Raw genomic sequence first — 19,997 nt, 5'->3', positions numbered from 1 at the left:
ACTTCTTTTCTATCACTCCACAATTTATAGATCCATTATGCATGAATGCTATTTTCTTCAGTCATTCCGATTGTAACTATAATTATGCAGGAATGGGATATTTAATTATGCCGGGATGCATATCGACGATGAACATCATATTTTCTATTGCTTTGTAAAAGTGAAATAATCCTTGTCGAGGGTATTTGGCATTTGAAAAGCGCCAGCTAGAGTCCTATCGTAGGTATTTCGCTTCGAAAAATCCACGGGATTGCCTTCTGTCTCCGCGAGAATTGTTCAGAATGCGCATCAATTCCATCCTGTTTTCAAAGTGGGACATAATCGAATACTGAGTAGACAGAAACATACTAAAGTAAACGACTGGTATAGGTTTATTCGAAACCTTCAAAATGGGAAACTTATGACTTGATAATTTCGCATGTTTTCCCTCAGTATTAATGCTCACTACAGTTGTCAATTTGTTGTAGTCTATTATGCAGATTAAGAAGATGACATTCTGATACATGCCATCACCCCACAAGTTGTCTATTGATGTTAACGTAAATCTACACTTTTTTTTTCAATTCAGTTGTACTTCATTTCCATTAGAAAAGTGTTACATAATTCAAAGTACATGGATACACTTATCAATTCACATTGTTATATGCGTATTTGTCTGAAAGAGTAGACCTGGAAGTCCTAAAGTAGACCTATGGAACAAAATACCGTTTGCCAGATACTAAATTTCCTTTTCATTGACGTTGATTCCAAAATAGTAATTTATGTAAAATTGTCTTAGTCTTGTTATAATCTAGCAACTTATGACTTTCAAAGGGAAGGGGTTGTACCCACAGAATTACCCCCATCCCCAATCCCCCCCCCCAAAAAAAAAAAAAAAAAACCAAGAACGCATAAACTTACAATTTTTGTACGAACTAATGGGAGAGTTGTAATTCCACATTCCATTGCGTCCGCGTTGAGTAAAGGCAGACAGCAGCACGATAGAAATTTCATCAAAATCAGACTCTATATGAGAAAGTTAAAGGATTTTCACATTTCTCATGTTTTGATGATTGAGTATTAGGCCCTATATCCTACGACCATGTACACAAATCTGCAACAAATTTCTGCACTAAGAAAAAAAAAGACAAAACAAAACGAAACAAAACAAAACAAAACAAAGCAATTCCACAAATAATAAAACAAAAACAAACGCATGTAGCAACAATTTGTGCGATGGTTACATGCTCGCTTCTTGTTCAGGTGTATGTGTTATTCGGTGAAAACGCGCACGAAACAGTGAAACTTTAAAAGTACAAAACTTCTTTTAATCACATCGGGTTTTGAGTGAATATCTTTCACGTCGTTTGTCAGCTAGCTCCTAAGCTGTTTATCCCGGCAGTACAGTTATCAAAGTCAACACAAAGATGTTACAAACTTGCACTTTCTAATATGAAAATTCTATTTGCTGTGAGGTGACCTCATTTAAGCAAAATTAGTGATTGTTTTAAATCTCTGTATGGACCGATAATTATGTATGTTTGGTTCCTCAGTGGAAGCAATCATCTCGGAGGGTATGTCAGCAACTAGAATTATCCCAGTATTTCCAGATATCTATAGGCCAGTAGCTAGGTAAGTAGCTAGGTCTACAGGCATGCACATAGATACACACTGGCCAAGAGAGATGCATAGTATGTGACCATATGGGGTCTTGTCCAAGAAGCTCATATGACTTAGCAAAAAGAGTGCAATCAAAAATACTTATGCAGAATGGTAGGTTTCATAATAAATCAGTCCTCAAATGAGAAACTTTTTGAGAGCTCAAATCACTGCATGTCTCACAATTAAATTCATCACGAAAGACGTGGATATAGAGCAACCACATCTGCAATGTGACAGGTAGACGAGGTGATAATGTTTCGTCATTAAGTGACAACTCTCACATCGGTTTGCGCCCCCAAAACCTCACATAACCACCATGTTCTTGGACGAAAATTTTGCATATACTTCCTTAACATTGCACCACATCGAGAGGAATTCACCCCATCGCGATGTGTGGACTATGGGGCCCAATGTCTCTGCATTTAGTGAATTTACATACATGTACATGGAGTAAATTTCCGTTTAAAGTCGTCTTTGCTGGCTAGTTTTGGAGATAACAGAAAAAAAAACTTGATGCGAATGATACGTACGTGTTCCTTTATTTCATGCAAAACTGTGGAAAAAATCAACAAAGGAAAATTCAGCATTCATCAACTGGTACATGGTGTGGCATCACACTTTGAGTGCATGTACCAGGCCATTTCTCCCGCTAGACTTAAACTTAATTAATGACGTGTTCCACCTTCTTGACGATTTGAGTATTAATTGTCGACCAGAGAAATAACAGATTTTATCTCTTTACACACTTCCTTAAAATGCAGGTATAGTGCGTCGCAATCTAGGTCTACTATATTCCAGACAACGCCTTTAGACTAAAAGCGAGTGGAAACGACGTGTGTCTAAAAGGACGGATACTGATAGCCCCTCTTGGCTGTGTTGCCTGGCATCCTGAAAGGTGGAAATCCCCTGTTTTAAGCGATATTTTTATAACCATATATTTTGAGGTCAAATTGAGTGGCCAACACTTTCATGTAGGCCTACCTCTCTTTTGAAACGAGTCTCCAACGGACTGGCCACGTTGGCGCAATTGTCTCACTAGAATCACTTTCGTGCCGCCCCAACGAGCTCACCGAAAGCATTAGGAACAAAATTTGGGGCAAATTGGGACTAAAATAAAAGAAGCCTAAGAACCGAACTGTCTCTGACTGATCCTTGAACCGCGATGTCTTCGTCGTAATCCTGCCAAAAGATTCACCTTTCTTTCCCCAAAACAGGGTTCCAACACCAGCGAGGGTGCCAGTTACTTAACCTGGCGAAGCCATAATCCCTGGTGTTCTTTACGTAGGTTAATACACGCGACACTCTGGCGAGTTTAATCTCCCTTGCGTGACTCTTCTGCCAATGGGTTCGTTTTTAAACTTTGGTCCCGTCTGACACATACACGTGAACATACTGATTATGGCCTCCAGATGATTTGTAATCCGATCAACGTCGAGTTCATCACAGTTGCTATGGCAACTAACAGGACATCTTCTACACCAAAACTGCAGATTAATTTATGGCAATCTCTCACTGCCAACATTGTCATTAATTATAAGGGATGGAAATTCATTGTTTGCTTGCCAGCGTTTTCCTTAGCCAATGTATTCAAATATCAAAATACATTTGTATTTTTATGGAATTGATTAAGCTCTCAATTTTTCACTCTATTTTGCAAGGCACAATAATCCTGCAAACACAACAAAACATAGTAAACTCCAATTAGCTATCATACACAAGATAATGTGATGAGAACGGAGTGTGAGGCAAAATCTTTTTTGGGAGCAGGACCAAGTTCTACAGAAAAGTTCTAAAGAACAAATCAAAATAAAAGATGTGTAATAATATACAAGCAAGCACACACACACACATATATATATACATACATATATATGTATGTATATATATATATATATATATATTATATACATGATATATATATATATGTGTATATATATATATATATATATATATATATATATATACACATACATACATATACATAATATATCATAAGCGGAAGCCTCCAAAAATTGATGTTGGACAACCAAACATCCGAAAGGGTTATCGTTTTGGTGGTCCAATTGGGCAGATAATATTCAAAATGAATGTTTACATTTTCTTTCATTTTGTGCCACCACACTACTTTTTCAGGCCACCAGCTTTAACATCCAAAGATTATAATATCCCAAACGGGCCACAAGAGGGGAAAAACAAAGTTAGTGTCGAGCCTTCTGTATATATAGGCCTATGTATACTTGTATATGTTGCATTGTTAGACTCAGACTGTCGTCTATACATATCACCTCTTCTCCCCCCCCCCCCCCCCCCCCATACCCCCTTGGAACAAAATGACATACAACTGTAATAGGAGACTGTATTTCCTTATAGAGTTATGACTACACTGTATTTATGTTTTCACACTACAAAGTGCCATTTCTGATTAATTCCAAGTACAGCTGTAATACATGTATAGATAAGAAATATGCAACTTACAATATATGTACTACTCTCACACTTCCTCGGTTGATTGTACTTTCATTTACCACTCAATTCTTTACAGAATCAAATCACTGAAATGTCTCCACACCAATTAGGTAAAAGTTAGTCTGTAAAAAAAAGAGTAACACTTTTACATGCAAAACAGTGCAGGATAAGAATCATTTTGCACATACATGTATTATGTCATCTACTAATGCCTTCATCTCTGAATGATCCATTTATTATGTACAATTAAATGTAAGGCTAAATATCAATTCTTTTGCTCTAAAAGTGTAAAACAGTATGATATTCCTGGCTGAATAACCTCAAAATAATGAACATCCAGATATCCTAGGATGTGAGGCTGGAAATACAATGTAATTGCATTGGAACAAACAAAGTGGAAATTTCTAGATTTTTATGTCAAGACTACATGGCAACTTGTGAGTCCATGACATCATCAGCTCATCATATACAATATTCATATTGACTGTTTTGTGAAGATAAGCAAAGCTTCACAATTTCATAACTTTCCTTATTTTCATCTGATTTTGATAAAATGTTCACTGTTGTGCTTGTACAATTTTACTCTTGCTTTTAGGCCTAACTTTTGACTGGTCCTGAATTCCCCTTTTAACATGCACTACACTTCAGACATCACTCAGCATGAAGGCATGATATTTGAAAAAAAAAAGAGAGGATTTATTGCTGATAATAAAATACACAGTACTTTTGGAAGAAATTAACATGACAATGACAATAATAATAATAGCTAAATGTATGCATAAAGTACACAAGCAAAATTGACAAAATAAATGACAAAGAACAGAAGCAAATCAAGGTTTCTCCTATTTTTCTGTTGCAGCAGTTTTTTGAAAAACATAAAAGAGCATGCAACTTAAAGCAGCTCCCCCAGATGGATCAAATTATCGATTAAAAAAACAACAACAAACAAAACTCATCCATGACTGATAATAGGTACAAGAAGTGTTGGGGTAAATGGACAGTTGTACCAATATGTAAGAGCAGAGCATATAGTCTTATGTGATGAGTTGTTTACATTCAAGACTTATTCAAAATTAAAAATTGACACATTTATGTCTGAGACCTTGTCGATGAGAACTATTATGAAGCTCTAGTGTACTGCATATGCCCATTATTTCGCGAGGTTTCTATTTTTGCGAATTTCGCAAGTCAAGTGCTATTCACGAAATTAAAAACACACGAAAAATATTGACTCTGATCCCGATGTGGATGTGACATAGGCATGTATTTTCTCTGTTGAGTACAGGACTTCACAATCACGAATTTTACCACTCACAAAATCGTCGGGACTTCCTGATTCGTGAAAATTTAGACTCGCGAAATATATGGCGTATACAGTATATTGAGTGGCACCAAATATATTTCATAAAGTATAGCAGACTATATTCCTTGCATATGGCTGTCTTTTCTGTGAATGGAAGAAACTTCCCTTCTATATTGTACATATGTATATGGTATTGAATTAAGCAGACCATCTGATCATCAACAAGCAAATTTTACAAACATCTGATGCCATATACATACAGTTTGTACAAGTCATTTGTGCAAAAATTGATTTCTGACCAATTGATACAAAGTGAGGGACATTTCGTGGTCTGATTAGAATAGACAGCATAAACTGTATTAATAACATTCTTTCAATTATTTCCTGCAAATATATACCATACTAGACAGTTTATTCTCCTCCAAGAAACATGAAAATTTCTGAATTAGGTGGCCTGGGAGAGATTTCTTAGAATGGTTTTGAAAATGTTTGCAATGAGGCCTTAAATCCATTGCCACTTTCTGGTGAGTTGATATGTATGTAAGCAGAAAAGACATGGAACAACATATAGTACAGTAGTAGCAGAGTTTACAAACAAATAAAAATACATATATTTTTCTAGTACTCTTTGTCAAATATCTACTCTTGATAGAACAGTGTAAATTTTAATATTTTTCCATGACAGTCAGTACAATGACTGCACTACATAGGCCCTACAGTGTAGTCAGGCATGAGGCAGGGCGTGACATTAGCAGTGGCTCAGGGCCAATAAAAATTCATGCTGGTCCAACAAATTGCTAAACAGGTTGTACTTTGGTGGCCTGATTGGGCAGCTACAATTTTAAATGAATTTGTACATTTCCCCCTACTTCGGGCCACTACATTTCTTTTTGGGGATACTAAAAGAGACTTTAGTGACATGAATAGGCAACCACAAAAAAGGAGAAGTTATTATCAAGCCCTGCATAAGGTATGGTGGATTTTGATATTACATAGCATAAGGTATACTGTCAGTAATCATTGTAACTGCACACAACAGTCAGTTTGTTTCTTTATGCCCATAAAAAAAAGCTATCAATATGTCATGCTGTTTGTCTCAGGAAGGGAATAGTAACCACATGATTCACTCCTTTTTTTTTCTGATCATACATCTTATATGTACAAATGAATTCACAACAGAACATTCACAGAAAATTAAAGTCTGATCAACACCAAGGACGAAACATCTTCAGAAACGACAAGCATTGGGTTGTTTGTTTGTTTGTTAGTTTGTTTGTGTTGTTGTTGTTTTTTAGGGGGGCACCCATAACTTCTCATGAATAACATTTACATTTTTTTTCTCAACATTTTCTAATATTCAATTACCTTTTTATTATTCTCCTTTTGTCAGACATTAGCCTGCACATGATATCTAGCACAACAAAAAATTAAGATAAAAGCCGACCTTCATAGACGGGTCTTTCATCGCACTGACATGTGAAGTAAAAATATTCAGCCTGCAAAACTAATCCATTACACTGATGTTTTCCTTTTCTGAATCATTTCTTACCAACTTTATACAGACATCACAAAGTTTACACAGTCCCAATTGCTGTTTTTATCTCCACATTTCACATCCTGTTATACATTTACATGTATGTGCAATATATTTTGTCACATGAGTCTTTAGCTTTTAAAAGACAACTAAAAGCATTAAATTGCATCTTTATAAAGAAAACATCAGCATCACCAGGACACTGGAGTTAATGTCTCATTAAAACAGCACCAAAAAAAGAACAATTTTGTCAGAAAAGAGCGATAATACCACAGAAAAATCCATAGCAACAGGAACACAATGAAATCCCTTACAAAGAAAGTTTTAAAGTCATATGTCAGAGCTATGAGATAAGACCAACGCTATGAACACATCCTGCTGGGAGACAGTGCATTTGATCAGGGCCCCATTTCATAAAAAGTTGATTTGATAGCAACTCTTGCTGGAATGGCAATTGTCATAGCAACGACAAGAATCCAGCTTCCTGATTGGCTGTTGCTATTGGAAGTTGCCATTCCAGCAAGAGTTGCCATAACTTTAGCATGTCAGTGATCAAATGATTGCCATCTTACCCCATAAAGGCTTTGGTTATTTGAAAATGGCAAGTTTTGTCTCACATGAAGCAAACTTGACTGCATTTTTCATATTTCAATCATATTCTATTTGACTGGGGTGGGGGAGGGGGGGGGGCACAGGTTCTGCGTAGGAAAAAAAAAAAGAGAAATTGAAAGAAACACTACAAAATCATCATGTAAAACAAAAAATAGAGAAACCAGTCACTCGATGGTTATACATTCTGAGATTATACACAGCAGTTGTCTGGACAACAGTACGGAAAGGACGTGTTCATGTTGTCGGCATTATTTCAATTATGCAAACCTTACACTTCATCTTCAATGAACAACACTCAGGAAGGCACTGGTGAAAACAACTTCAAAAAGTATCAGGATATGTATTCATTTCCTCCCTCCCCCCCCCCCCCCCCCCCCCCCGAAGTTACATTTAAATAAAATACCAAAACTGCCAAACAAATACAAAAACAAGAAAGATGCTGAAAAAGCTGCAATTTTCATGCACAGATATTTGGGGGGAATGAGGAGGCCAAAGATATTTTTGCAAGATGTTTTCTTGATTTGACACTGATGCTGTGCTATCGTAAGTGCACTAACGCCTGTCCATTCACTTATCAAATTTGATGCCATTAAGATCAGGTGGCGGGACAACAGTGACAAAAATTAAACCCTCATAAAAATAACAGCTTTTATAGTATGAAGAAAAACACCCAGATAACCATAGTACTTCTCTATTTCCAAACAATGTCGGATACACCTGAATACAAGCACACTCCTTCATGTATTTACAGATCACAGGAGTAACTGGTAGGGCAAGAAAATTAAACATACACTGTACATAAACAAATCTCTAAAAAGTAAAACAAACAGATTCTCGTCAAAACATGCAATGTGTTTGCAATGGTTACAAAAATCCCCAGCATACATCTTGCATAAAACTTAATGAAAAACTAAATGTACATCACAAGGAAGGATAAATACATCTGATTTGTACATACATTTCTATCAATAAATAACTAGCTATGAACATGTAGTACCCTCTTTACTGTACAACTTCATATTCCCCCAAATACAATTAGGCTAAGCAGTGGTTTTGATATCAATTAAAAAGCAGGTCCTTACGAAGAAAGTCAATGGAATCACATCCTGCTATTGAACTGACAATTATTTACACTAAAACATGATATGAGACAATATGTCATGACAAGATTAGAACTCTCCCTGTTCCTTTTTGCTGCACATGATTTCAGCTCCATGTAGAAAAATAGGACTTTTCAGCAGTACTGGATGCAAACAGTCTTTGTAATCTGACATCTTCAGCAATTGGATCACAATCATGAACACACATTGAGTTGTCATTATTGGTGCGTATGTATGTACAGAAGTGCATAAAAAGTCTTAAAACTCTGTGAAACGCAAATACACTGTCTTATGATACATAGAGAAAGCGCTTGATAGACACATCAATTGCAAACATGTGATCTTTATGCCTTGCATAATAGTAAAGGTGTAGACACAGATATAAAAAGCACACATACCACATACTTTGGTTGAGGGTTTTGACAAGATGGCATAATGTCACCAAGATGCACTTCTTGTCACATAATTCCACTCTCAGAGAAACACAGAAAATACTACATCACAAGACAAAATTGAATGATTTATACTTCAGGCTCTTTAACAGAGTAGCATCCTGTACGTTTAAATTCTGCTCACAGTTAGCCCTTCGTGTTCCAATGACAAACTGTGCAATCAGCTATCATATCCAATATCATAGCCATCAATAGAGTCACAATTAAAGTCAGAGAAATTCCATCAAAGGTAACTGCAACAACCCCCCCCCCCCCCCCCCCCCCCACTGCCATACCTAATATGTCTTTAAGTGTGTGTCCCTGGAAATATGACTGATTCCGGGGAATAAGGTACTGTCTAGCCCATCTTGGCAGACTGCAATGAAAAGACATACATTGTACCAAAACTATACAAGGCTGAACACTCAATTCAATATGTTTCTTTCTTTCTTTCGTTCTTTTGTGTCCGCCATATTGTCCATCATGCTAATAGAGTGACACACAACACAGTTTTCCTATCAAACACTTTTTAGACTTTACCATTAAAAAGTCATCATCCCCTCAGCAGCCTCATGTTCTGAAAGCCCCCCCCCCCCAAAAAAAAAAACAAAACAAAACAAAGAATGTTTGGTAGCTGATTGACAAATTATAGGAAAGAAAGACGGATGATCAGCTAAGAAAGAAAGAAAGCAGGAAAGAAAGAAAGAAAGAAAAATACATCTCTGGAAATATTTCTGCAATGAGACAATTAAAAAAAAAGATGAATACCATGACATGCACCACCATATTATAGTAGTGTTGCAAACTTCATAAAATTTGCATAGGAGAGATTTCGACTTTCCTTTACCATGCCTTTGTGTTGTCACACAATATCTGTAATGCCAGGGGTTACACCCTGCGATTACAACTTAAAACCATGTCCAAATAAAATGAAATTATTTTACAATCCAACAACAAATTGTGCACTCTTCCATCATATTGATCATTTCACGATCACTGAAATATGAAAGGATATAGAAAAAAAAAATTGTGATCATCTTTTCACTGAATGCCTGTTACATGGAGTGAGTACACATAGGAAATATGTGAGAAATTCCACCATCAGTAACTTAATCACCACAAGCTCCCTCCCCCATCTCCAATCCACAGAATTTGACATAGTGACATCATTTCAGTTAAACATAGATGCAACATTTAGACCATTGTGTGTGTGTGTGTGTGTGTGTGTGTGAGTGAGTGTGTGTGTGTGCGTGTATGTGTGTGTGTGCATAAGCATGATTTAGATATAGCTCAAAAGATCAACAAACTGTAGGGCCTACAGTAATGATAAGATTTGATATTTTGCATTACATTAAAAAACAAACAAACCAAACCTACAGAATATGTTCTATAATGTATATTCTGTAATGTTGTATTCCTTGGACTTGTACAAAGTATCATAAATGTGGGAGAGAAGTTTGGGGAATCAAATCCATTTCTCATTCACTCACATATAACTTTGAGCACAAGCATTGTAATGATTTTACTGTCAAGGGACTCCCCACAAAAAACATTAACAAAGATTACCAAGTACTGTGAAATCACTCTACACCATCCCAGTGCATAAATTACACAATTTTTCATGCAATAGTACAGTAAAATCCAGTGACAAATCAACACTTTTTTAAAATTAAAGCAGCCAGAGATGTACTCTTCATCACACATTGTTCCTCAAGTCTCATACATATCTGCAGCACCATTATGAATAAGCACTTTCGAAGTACATGTACCTCATAGTTACTCTTACATTATCATACATATTTTACAAAATAAATAGGAATTTGTTAACTATTTTTCAACAAATAAAACACACAACATGGTATAATTGAAACACTAGACCCAGTACTGGCTCTTCTTAAGTGTTGGGCTCTTGGGACCTAAGTGAGGAATTGTATCCGGCGGATAATTATAGAAGTTTTGCAGGGCAGCCGAAGACTTTAGAGTCCCGTCCGATGTGAGGCTTGCGTAGGAATTGACAGGCGAGGGCGGCCTTCCAAGAGGAGTTACTTTCACCTGAGGCACCATGGGGCTCTGCACAGGTCTGTTGATCATCGGCTTGGTCACTTGGCTTGTGTCATCCTCCTCATCTGAGTCCGGGTGGACCACTGCGTCTTGAGGAGGCGTGGTGGTGATGACAGGTGCCGCGGCAACCTTCTCCGGATACTCCTCCTCCTCCTCGCGACGCTTCAGATCCGCTTTCCTCCGATGCCGTCTGCGCCATACGACAACGACCACGACGACGAAGAGGATGATCACAATGAAAACGATGGCAAGAATGATGTAAAGGATGGGCACAGACCCACCATTGACAGGTTTCGTGTCCGGCCCAGTCTGCCCAGTTGGCTGTTTTGGTGTTGATGACCCTTCATCATAAGAAATGGGACTGACATCTATCAGAATACTTCCATCTCCTTGGTTGACTGGGCTATGATCACTAATCAAAGTAGCTTTCTGTGATGTGGTTGATGGAGTAGTGCTCTTTATCATCTCTGGTCCAATCGATATATCCACAGATATCTGCACAGTTTGGGCATTCAGCACAGACAGCAAGAAAGTGCAGTTGTCCACCATTGTATCATTTTCGTCGATTTGCAGTCGTTGTGCTTGATATGCAACATTCAGGAGCAAGAGATCGGCATAAGAAAATCTGCTCACTTCTTCTCCAGAGCTAGCGTTGATGAAGGTTCCTAGTCGAGGAGGGTCGTCAAGCTCAAACAAAGGCATGTTCTGAGTCTTAACAGCAAGCTCTGAGGCGTTGAGATGAGACTGGAGAAGCGGGGTGATGCTGCCACTATGTGCTGAGATGATTGATGTCTTGATCAGTGCCTTCACGAGCACTGTGACATTTATATTGGGTATCACATTGTACTCATCGAACAATGTCACCTGCAGCTCATCCTCATTTGAAGACATAATGGTCTGATGGTATGTGACAATGCCCTCCTCAATGTCATGCTGGGTGAATGAAAGGGCAGGTCTGGAGTGGACTCGGATCTCACCAAAGTCAGCCGGCGTGCTGATGTTATAGAAGGATATTGATGCGTTTCCATTGCTGGTGATGTTCAGGTTGTGTGGAGTAACTACAGCGAAACTATCACCCTGTAGAAGAACAACAGGTACAACTTCTGTCACTGATAGCAAACGAGGCACAACAACAATGGTGAACTGCTTGAATTGCATATGCTTGCCATCACTAATGCGGAACACAAATCCTCCTGGACTTGTCCCACCATCATGGATAAACATCAGTTTGTTGTGATCTACGTCTGCCTGTGTAAACTCTGTGACACTGGCATCGTGATTGGAGACAAGAACAAGCTTCCCGTTTGAAGGACGCTGGTGAAGTCTGAAGGTGATTTCTGCTGGAGAGTTGTCTAGGTCCACAACGCTGAGGTATCTTGAGTTGAATAAAACCTGCTCTCCCTGAACAACAGACATTCTCAGGGAGGATGTTACCACCTTGAAGACTTGATCATTGATGGGTACAACATCGATCTGGAAGGTGCCATCCACACTCGGAGTAGTAGCACCTGCTGCTCCAGACCCAAATATCTTGACAATTGCTGAAAAATTGAAAGAGTCTTGCAAGGTGTCAGAGTGATCATGGTGGTACTGCAGCCCTGCCATAGAAAGTTCCTGTTGTGTGAAGGACTCCTTCGCAGTTATGTTTCTTCCTGAAACAGAGAGGAATCCATGTTTTGGAAATTCTGTCAGCCTGTATTGGATGTAACCACGAAGCCCCTCAAGTAAAATGCTGGCATCTAAATTGTCTGTGGTTATGTCTGCAATCTTACCCTCCTGAACGGTAATCCCAGTATTTACTATCCCGCTATCATCCTCCTCGAATGAACCAGTTGTGCTCTGGGGAGTACTCACAGTTGTCAGCTCGGTCTCCAGTGGAATGGTTAGTCTGAAAGCCACGCCAGTGAGATTTTGTGAGAGTGGGAGGAAGACATCAAACTCAAAGCTGTCCTCTTTGAGTGTAGATTCGGTGTGGTGTCTGACAGCTACCCTTCCCCGATCAATGTCCTCCTGGGTAAAGGAGGATGTTGGCATGTACTCCTGCAGTTCTCCAGGAGGGCGCTTAACAAGTTCCCCACTCGATGGTTCCCGTGTGACGACAAAAGTGATGGGCCTGCTAAGTTCACTGACCGGCTCCTCATTGGTCACTGCATGGAGGTGGTCAGCTGTGATTGGTTGCACTGACCCTGGCATTACTTGCATGCCAGTGTTGTTAGCTAGAGACAGCACCAGTGGGGTGGCCCGAATCGTGAAGATCATCTGCTGGGTTGTATGCACGCCATCACTCACTTGAAAGCGAAATCCTCCTGTTCTTGGTCCTGATGGGAGCAAGTAAGAGACAAAGGATAGTAAAGATTCATTTAAATGACAGTCACTTAACTTACCACAGTACTATATTTGAATTCTAAATGCAGTAATGATGTTATTTCTTTATACAAAATAATCCTGTCTAATCTCAGATGAAATAAAGAATTATTATCACTATAGCTAAGATATCTTGTAATCTTTTTCCTGTAAGGTGCTTGATGAGTATCACAAAATCTACACAATAAGTAGTATACAAAATATCAACTTTAGTGCTAGCATAATATGATAAAGTCATTATAAGCACAGAAGGTTGTAGCAATCAAACCTTCCTCAAATGCAAGAAACATATTCCAGAGAGCATTTACACGACGTTGTGGGCAAATGGGACATTGAACTGACATGGACCACACACATTACAGTCTATCATAAACGAAAGATCATTGGAAAGTCCAGCTGATTGGAAAGTCCAGCTGACTTTGTTCTGGCAAAGTCTCCCATAAATACCTTTGACAGAAAAAAAAAAGAAGCGAAAGACAAATGATGCTTACCTCTTTGGACAAATATCAGGCTTTGGGAAGAGAGATCTGCCTGGGTGAAGGATGAGATGGCACGAGTTGGAGAGGAGACGAAGGCCACAAAGCCATTCCCAGGGGTCATGATGGAGAATGTGAGATTTGTCTCTGGCGTGTCAGGATCGGATGCACTCAAAGAAGCACTGGTTAGTGGAGTGACTGCACCCACAATGGTTGATAGGCCATTATTGGTCGTGATGACAGGTTCCTGATCATTGGTGGGAAGTACAGTTACGTAGATGGTATAGGCTTCACTATATTTTCCGTCTGTGTTATTGAGAGCAAACGTGAATTGATCCTGAGTTTCTTCCGAGTCATCATGGACGTAGTATATAAACTGGTTGGCTATGTCCTGCGTTGTGAATGATTTCAGATTCTCTCCAGCTTGACGGGAATTCTCTATGATTCCATGCATAGGGCTGTCCAGAATGTGAATTGTAAACTCCTGCATCTCGTACAAAGCATGCCCAATTCCTATAATCGTGGAGCTGATAGTCTTGGACCGACCTTCTAGTACTGTGAAGTTGTGAACATTGAGGGGCACGATGGGCGGAGCAATGTCAATTGAAAGAGTGAGGTCTGTAAGTGTGGTATATCCATTGCTGACTTCAAAAGAGAATTCATCTTCAAGCTCTGAATAATCAGTCTGGACATAGCTCACGAGACCCCGACTGACATCTTGTTGAGTGAAAGTCATCACTGAGTCATCCACATCCCTTCTTGCCCGTGCTGTGCGACTGCCCAATGGGGGTGACCTCTTGATGATCACCCCAAACTCATTCCTCAACCTCAGCTCACCATACTTTGGTGGTGTGACAACCCGGTACACTATTTCAGATGCAAGATTGTTTGGGTGGGTGATCTTCAAGTTGAGTCGACTCAAGACGATTTCCTTTCCCGCTTCTACCACAACAGGTTCTATCTTTTCCACAGACGGCGGGATGTCCTCACTTGAAATCATTACTCTGATGCTTAACTGTCCCTCGGTCTCGATATCTCTTGCTGAAACAGTGAAGTTAATGTAATCAAATGGATTAATGCTAACATTGTCATGATGATATGACACTGCACCAGTTTCCAAGCTCTCTTGAGTGAATTGTTGAATTTCAAGTCCCTCTGCCATGAGTGAACCATACTGAGGACCTGATGTGACCACAAAGATGATGTTTCTGGATTTGACATTCATATTGGTGTCTGCACTCAGATTGACACTTGAAATCACTGACATGGCTCCCCGATCTACTTTCAGTCCGGTGTTGACTGGGATGGCGACGTAAGACTCCTGTGCCACTATGTGGAGAATGCCTGTCACGTAATCCGCTCTGTCTTCGTCGGACACATAGAACAGCATTCTACCTCCATCACCGTTTCCACTATGCTGGAATGATATATCTCCCGCAGCTAGATCCTTTTGTTTGAAGCGGAAGACAGACTGTGAAGGATTGCTAGTTTTCACAATATCTCCAGCACTGGTCCTCTGTCTTTGGTAGAGCAGTTCACCATCATCAAAATCTGAGTCTGCATCAGTGTAATAAAGGTCATTGACCGTTAGCAGTGTGAGTCCATTCTTAATGACATGGAAAACTTTGTCAACTGTTCGGACAGGAGAATGATCATTCTGGAGTTCAACAGTGATGTTCACAGTGCCACTGTACGACAGCTGCTTCCTTCTGCCAAGCCTGTTATGGAAAGTTGCAGTCGCTTCTATCCCAAACAGGTCTGAGGTAGTCTCAGAGTCATCATGGACATACTGTAACGCCCCTCGTGAAATATCCAAACTGAGAAAAGTTGTCACATTTGAGTTCAAAATTCTTCCTGTTGATGTATCTTTCAGCTGAAGCACGCCATTTACTGGTGACAAAATTACTGAAAACGTAAAGTCAACTGTGGCTTCTGTCCGAAGGAAAAGCTCTGATGGACTAAATATGTAAGATTCTCCCTCATTAACAAGTATTCCAGTATTTGTAATATCAATATTTAGAGAGTCTGGGAAGTATGCTATAACAAATTCATGAGCCTCTGTTTGCACAGTTGAGACCATAGCACGGAAGATGAAAGTGTCATTGAAGGAGTTCGTGTGTTCGCCTCTGAGCCGATAACCAACCAGCCCATCATCCACATCTTGCTGTGTGAAATTTTGACCTACTTGAAGTTCACCTATCAAGTGCTTGAAAACATCTCCATGGCTGGGTGTGCGAACCAAATAATAGACTATGGATGAACCATCAAGGACATTCTGAGCTTCAGAGGAGAGATTCTGACTTGAGATGAAGCCCTCAGATACAATGTCAAGCACAAGGCCTGTATTGATGGTGACTTCAAGAGAAGTAACCACTATCTCCACAGGAAGAAATATGCCTGGAACCGATACAGGTCCACTACTTGCAGTGAGCCCTATCTGATCACGGACCACATGGGACGCACTAGGGGCACGAGATGCAAAGTAGCGAACAGATCCCCTCTGAATGTCAGTACTGCTGAATGTTGAGGTGGCAACCCACTGATCTGATGTTTCCAGCTTCTGCACTTCACCAAGTCTTGGACGAACCATAATTTGGTAGGATACTTCAAATCCATCATCTGGGTCATTGGTTCTCATTTTCAAATTTGATGGAGAAATGATGCAAACAGTGCCTGGATTGGTTCTGATTGCACTCAGGTTTGCCACTTCAAGACTGAGTTGAGCTGCCTCTATTCTGAAAGATGCCAGTCCACTCTGGTCAATGCCATCACTGGCACGGAGAATGATCCTGGATTTCATGGAAGGGCCAGTGTGGACATACACAACATTGCCACCATCTATATCCTCCTGTGTGAACTCTGTAATACTGATTCCAGCATCATCGTTAAGCTCAAAATGCCCAACATTACCCTGTGGATTAATTGTGGTGAGAATGACCTCTGATGATGGAGTGTCTGGATCTTGTACTTGCAGAAGGGTTGGAGGAAGTGCCCGTTGTGTGTTTTCAATCAGCCTGAAAGTGTCATCATCAGAAATGATGATAGCTGGTGCATCATTGACTGGAGTGATCACCACAGAAAGTGTGAAGTTCTCTGCTTCACTGAAGTTTGGAATGGATGAACTTGTTCTCCCACTTAGTAATACATCAAAAACTGCATGATCCTCAAAGTTCTCTGACCCATCATGGACATAGCTGATTTTACCATTCAGCAGATCCAGAAATGTGAATTGCCCACTGAAGCCCCCTCTGCCTAGAAGGACCTTCTCTATCCGCCCAAACAGTGGGGGTCGGCTCATCTTGAACAAGACCTGTGATTCACGCAGATTATACTTTCTAAGTTCGATATTAAACTGGTCGGATGTCATGGTGACTCTTGCTTCACCACCCTCAATGACTGACAATGGCTCTACAGAAAAAAGTTCAAACGGAGGTGTAGTATAGACTGGAGTTGACAGCGAACTTGTCCTGGATGACATGGTAGTGGCTCTCTTGACAATGTCAAAGGTTGCTGGATCTGGAGCTGATGAGGAAGCCTCTGGGCAATTGTCTCCAGTACATTCACAGTGGAAGGTAGTGGGGCCTGTTTCTGTGCACAGCTGGTCAGCTTTGCATGGATTGGAAGAGCAGGGGAATTCATACAGACACCCCACATCAATGCCTAAAGTCACTAGAGAATCCCCAAGAGCATTCTGGACTCCGTTGAGTTCAATGTCTTGCACACAGCCTTTGAAAGATCCCCCAGTGCTAGCATGGGTGATGGAGTGCAGGTCAGAGTCGTATGCAAGAGTTCTGGCTCGGATGATAACTCCTCCAACATACATGTTTCCAACAAAGTTCGATGCCCCTGTAAATGGATCTGAAAGATTGAATTCCTCTGGCTGGTGGTCGATGCTGATCCTGAGATATGATGATGCAAAGTCTAGTTTCACAAAGTGCCAACTCATATCATTAACTGTTATCCCTGAAATAACTGCCATGGGGGCAGAATATGAGGCATCCTTGATAAGAACCCTGATATGACCTCCACTTATTTCTGCAGCTAAAAACTGGTTACCCTGGTAACTGAACATCAACAGGCCCAGAGGAGCAGAAGTGCGGATCCAGCATGCAAACGATCCTTCATCATTTATGTGCCACTTAGGAAACTGGATTAATGCTGTTTCCTTTACAAAGCTGATGGGATCATCGATCCCTGCCTCGAACTCCAAACTACAGTCTCTGGTAACATCATGGTATGTGGCATTACTGGTGGTCTGCGACAGAGCCAGCACATCCAGACTTCCAAGCATCACACTCTGGATGCACCCTCGGAAGAATTTGTCTGACCGCGTCAAGTGTGTGTCACCCATACCCCCGACATGCACGTCGTTGACAGTGAGCGAGTCCCAGTCAACTGTTCTGGAGACCTTCATCTCGTCGTCGATGTAGAGGATTACCCTGCCTCCGGAGAGTGTCACTCGGACCTCGTGCCATCTCAGGTTGTTGAGTTTTGGCCTCTTCTTGGACAGGAGTGTTTCTGGCGCATCGGTTGGGCCAACCACTACTTCCACTCTGCCCTCTCGCAGCCTCACCAGGAAGAGATCAGTTTCTCCGCATGCCTTCAGCATCAGTCCCTTGATGCGACTGGTGCGAAAGTTGAGCCCGATCTCTGTCACAGTGGGCTCTTCATCTCCTAGGGGCAAGTGGACATAGCTGGTTCCATAAAAGGAATCTGTAATTGGAGTCAAGAGTAGACAAGAATGGAAATGCTCATTAACTATATATCAAATTTTGAATTGGTCTTTCAAGCAAAGTGTTCCTCAAAGTTGTCAACAATGAAACTACAAAGCAACGAGAATTTCTGTCTTTTGTTCCCTCAAACCATGTATATTTATAGAATATGTTCTGAAAGAATTAACATCTGGCATGTAGTTTGGACCAGTGCCAAATATAACAACTTGCACATAACAACGTCCACTTCTAGCATACAGACAGAAAATCGATATACGCTTCATTGGAACATGCTATTAACAAATTTGCCTGTTCCATCTACTGCTGCTACCTACTGTAGCCATGGTTAGAGGGCATACTTGGGAATGATAACAAAGTAAGCACAAAATTTATAAAAATCATACAAATGTTGAGAAAGTCATCACAGACCAAATTGCACATTGAAACGAAGTAGCTGAAGTATGAGCTTTCATAGCAAACCTTTTTTCATTCACCTCATCTGACGCATACCAGTAGAGATTTAATGAATAACATCTTGTGTGGTTAAGCATGTGTGGCATGCATCCTTAATTGCCTATATTGCTACCTCTGGCAGTGCCATCAGTCACAATGAAGTCTCACATCAAACACATGCACACACTCCTGGCACAGGGCTGCCAACATTTACCCATCAAAATCATGGAGGTTCCGAAGGGCGAGCAGGGAAATACTTGCATGCTACATGCATCTCGGTGGGTAAGAATAATTCCCAAAGCAGGATGGAAGGCTTTATTTGTTCCTGTTAAGGGGACATGATGAGAAACCTAATTTTTGGGGGGAGCCTACAGCAGAACTGGCTAGACTTAGCAGCGCTGCCAACATCTTCAAATTCACAAATACAAATATTCATGCACGTAAATGCAGAAGCTACGTAAATGACCATTACATACATGTACGTCTCCAATTTTCTGGCCATTATTCTTTGTACAGAACAAATCAAAACCAGAAAGGCACACATAAACACATAAACACATAAACACATAAAAGCTCATAAACACACACACACACACACACACACACAAATGTCAGCTCTCTGCATTATCCATTGCTAAGACTTCCTGACAGTCAAAGTTACCCTCTGTTCAGACGCAAACCAGTTTATACCAAAACTCGATAAAGAAATGACATATTTAATAATAAAGAATCATTGTATGGCCGACAGACCGTTCAGACGCTAATCTCAACCGGTCTGGAAAACATCATATACATGTAGATGTGCAGTTTCCCACTGCACAAGCTGTTATGGTCATGAGTGACA

The 19,997-nt window shown here is 40.2% G+C and overlaps 1 protein-coding gene across 1 annotated transcript in view; it reads right to left on the bottom strand.

Moving 5' to 3' along the window:
• Positions 1–10,344: 10,344 nt before the first annotated feature.
• LOC139725588 (chondroitin sulfate proteoglycan 4-like) overlaps positions 10,345–19,997 on the bottom strand; it is a 50,095-nt gene continuing 40,442 nt past the window's right edge. The window contains exons 2-3 of the mRNA XM_071636679.1: positions 14,004–18,701; positions 10,345–13,466 (exon numbers count right to left, since the gene is read on the bottom strand). Coding sequence (XP_071492780.1) covers positions 10,960–13,466; positions 14,004–18,701 — 7,205 coding nt within the window. The 3' untranslated portion in view covers positions 10,345–10,959. The remainder of the gene's footprint in view (positions 13,467–14,003; positions 18,702–19,997) is intronic.

The sequence above is a fragment of the Diadema antillarum genome, unplaced genomic scaffold (assembly GCF_040938485.1).
Source record: "Diadema antillarum isolate AM-2024a unplaced genomic scaffold, OU_Dant_1.0 seq00000050_RagTag, whole genome shotgun sequence".
Taxonomy (NCBI): Eukaryota; Metazoa; Echinodermata; class Echinoidea; order Diadematoida; family Diadematidae; genus Diadema; species Diadema antillarum.
This window is presented reverse-complemented; position numbering and strand designations above follow the sequence as displayed.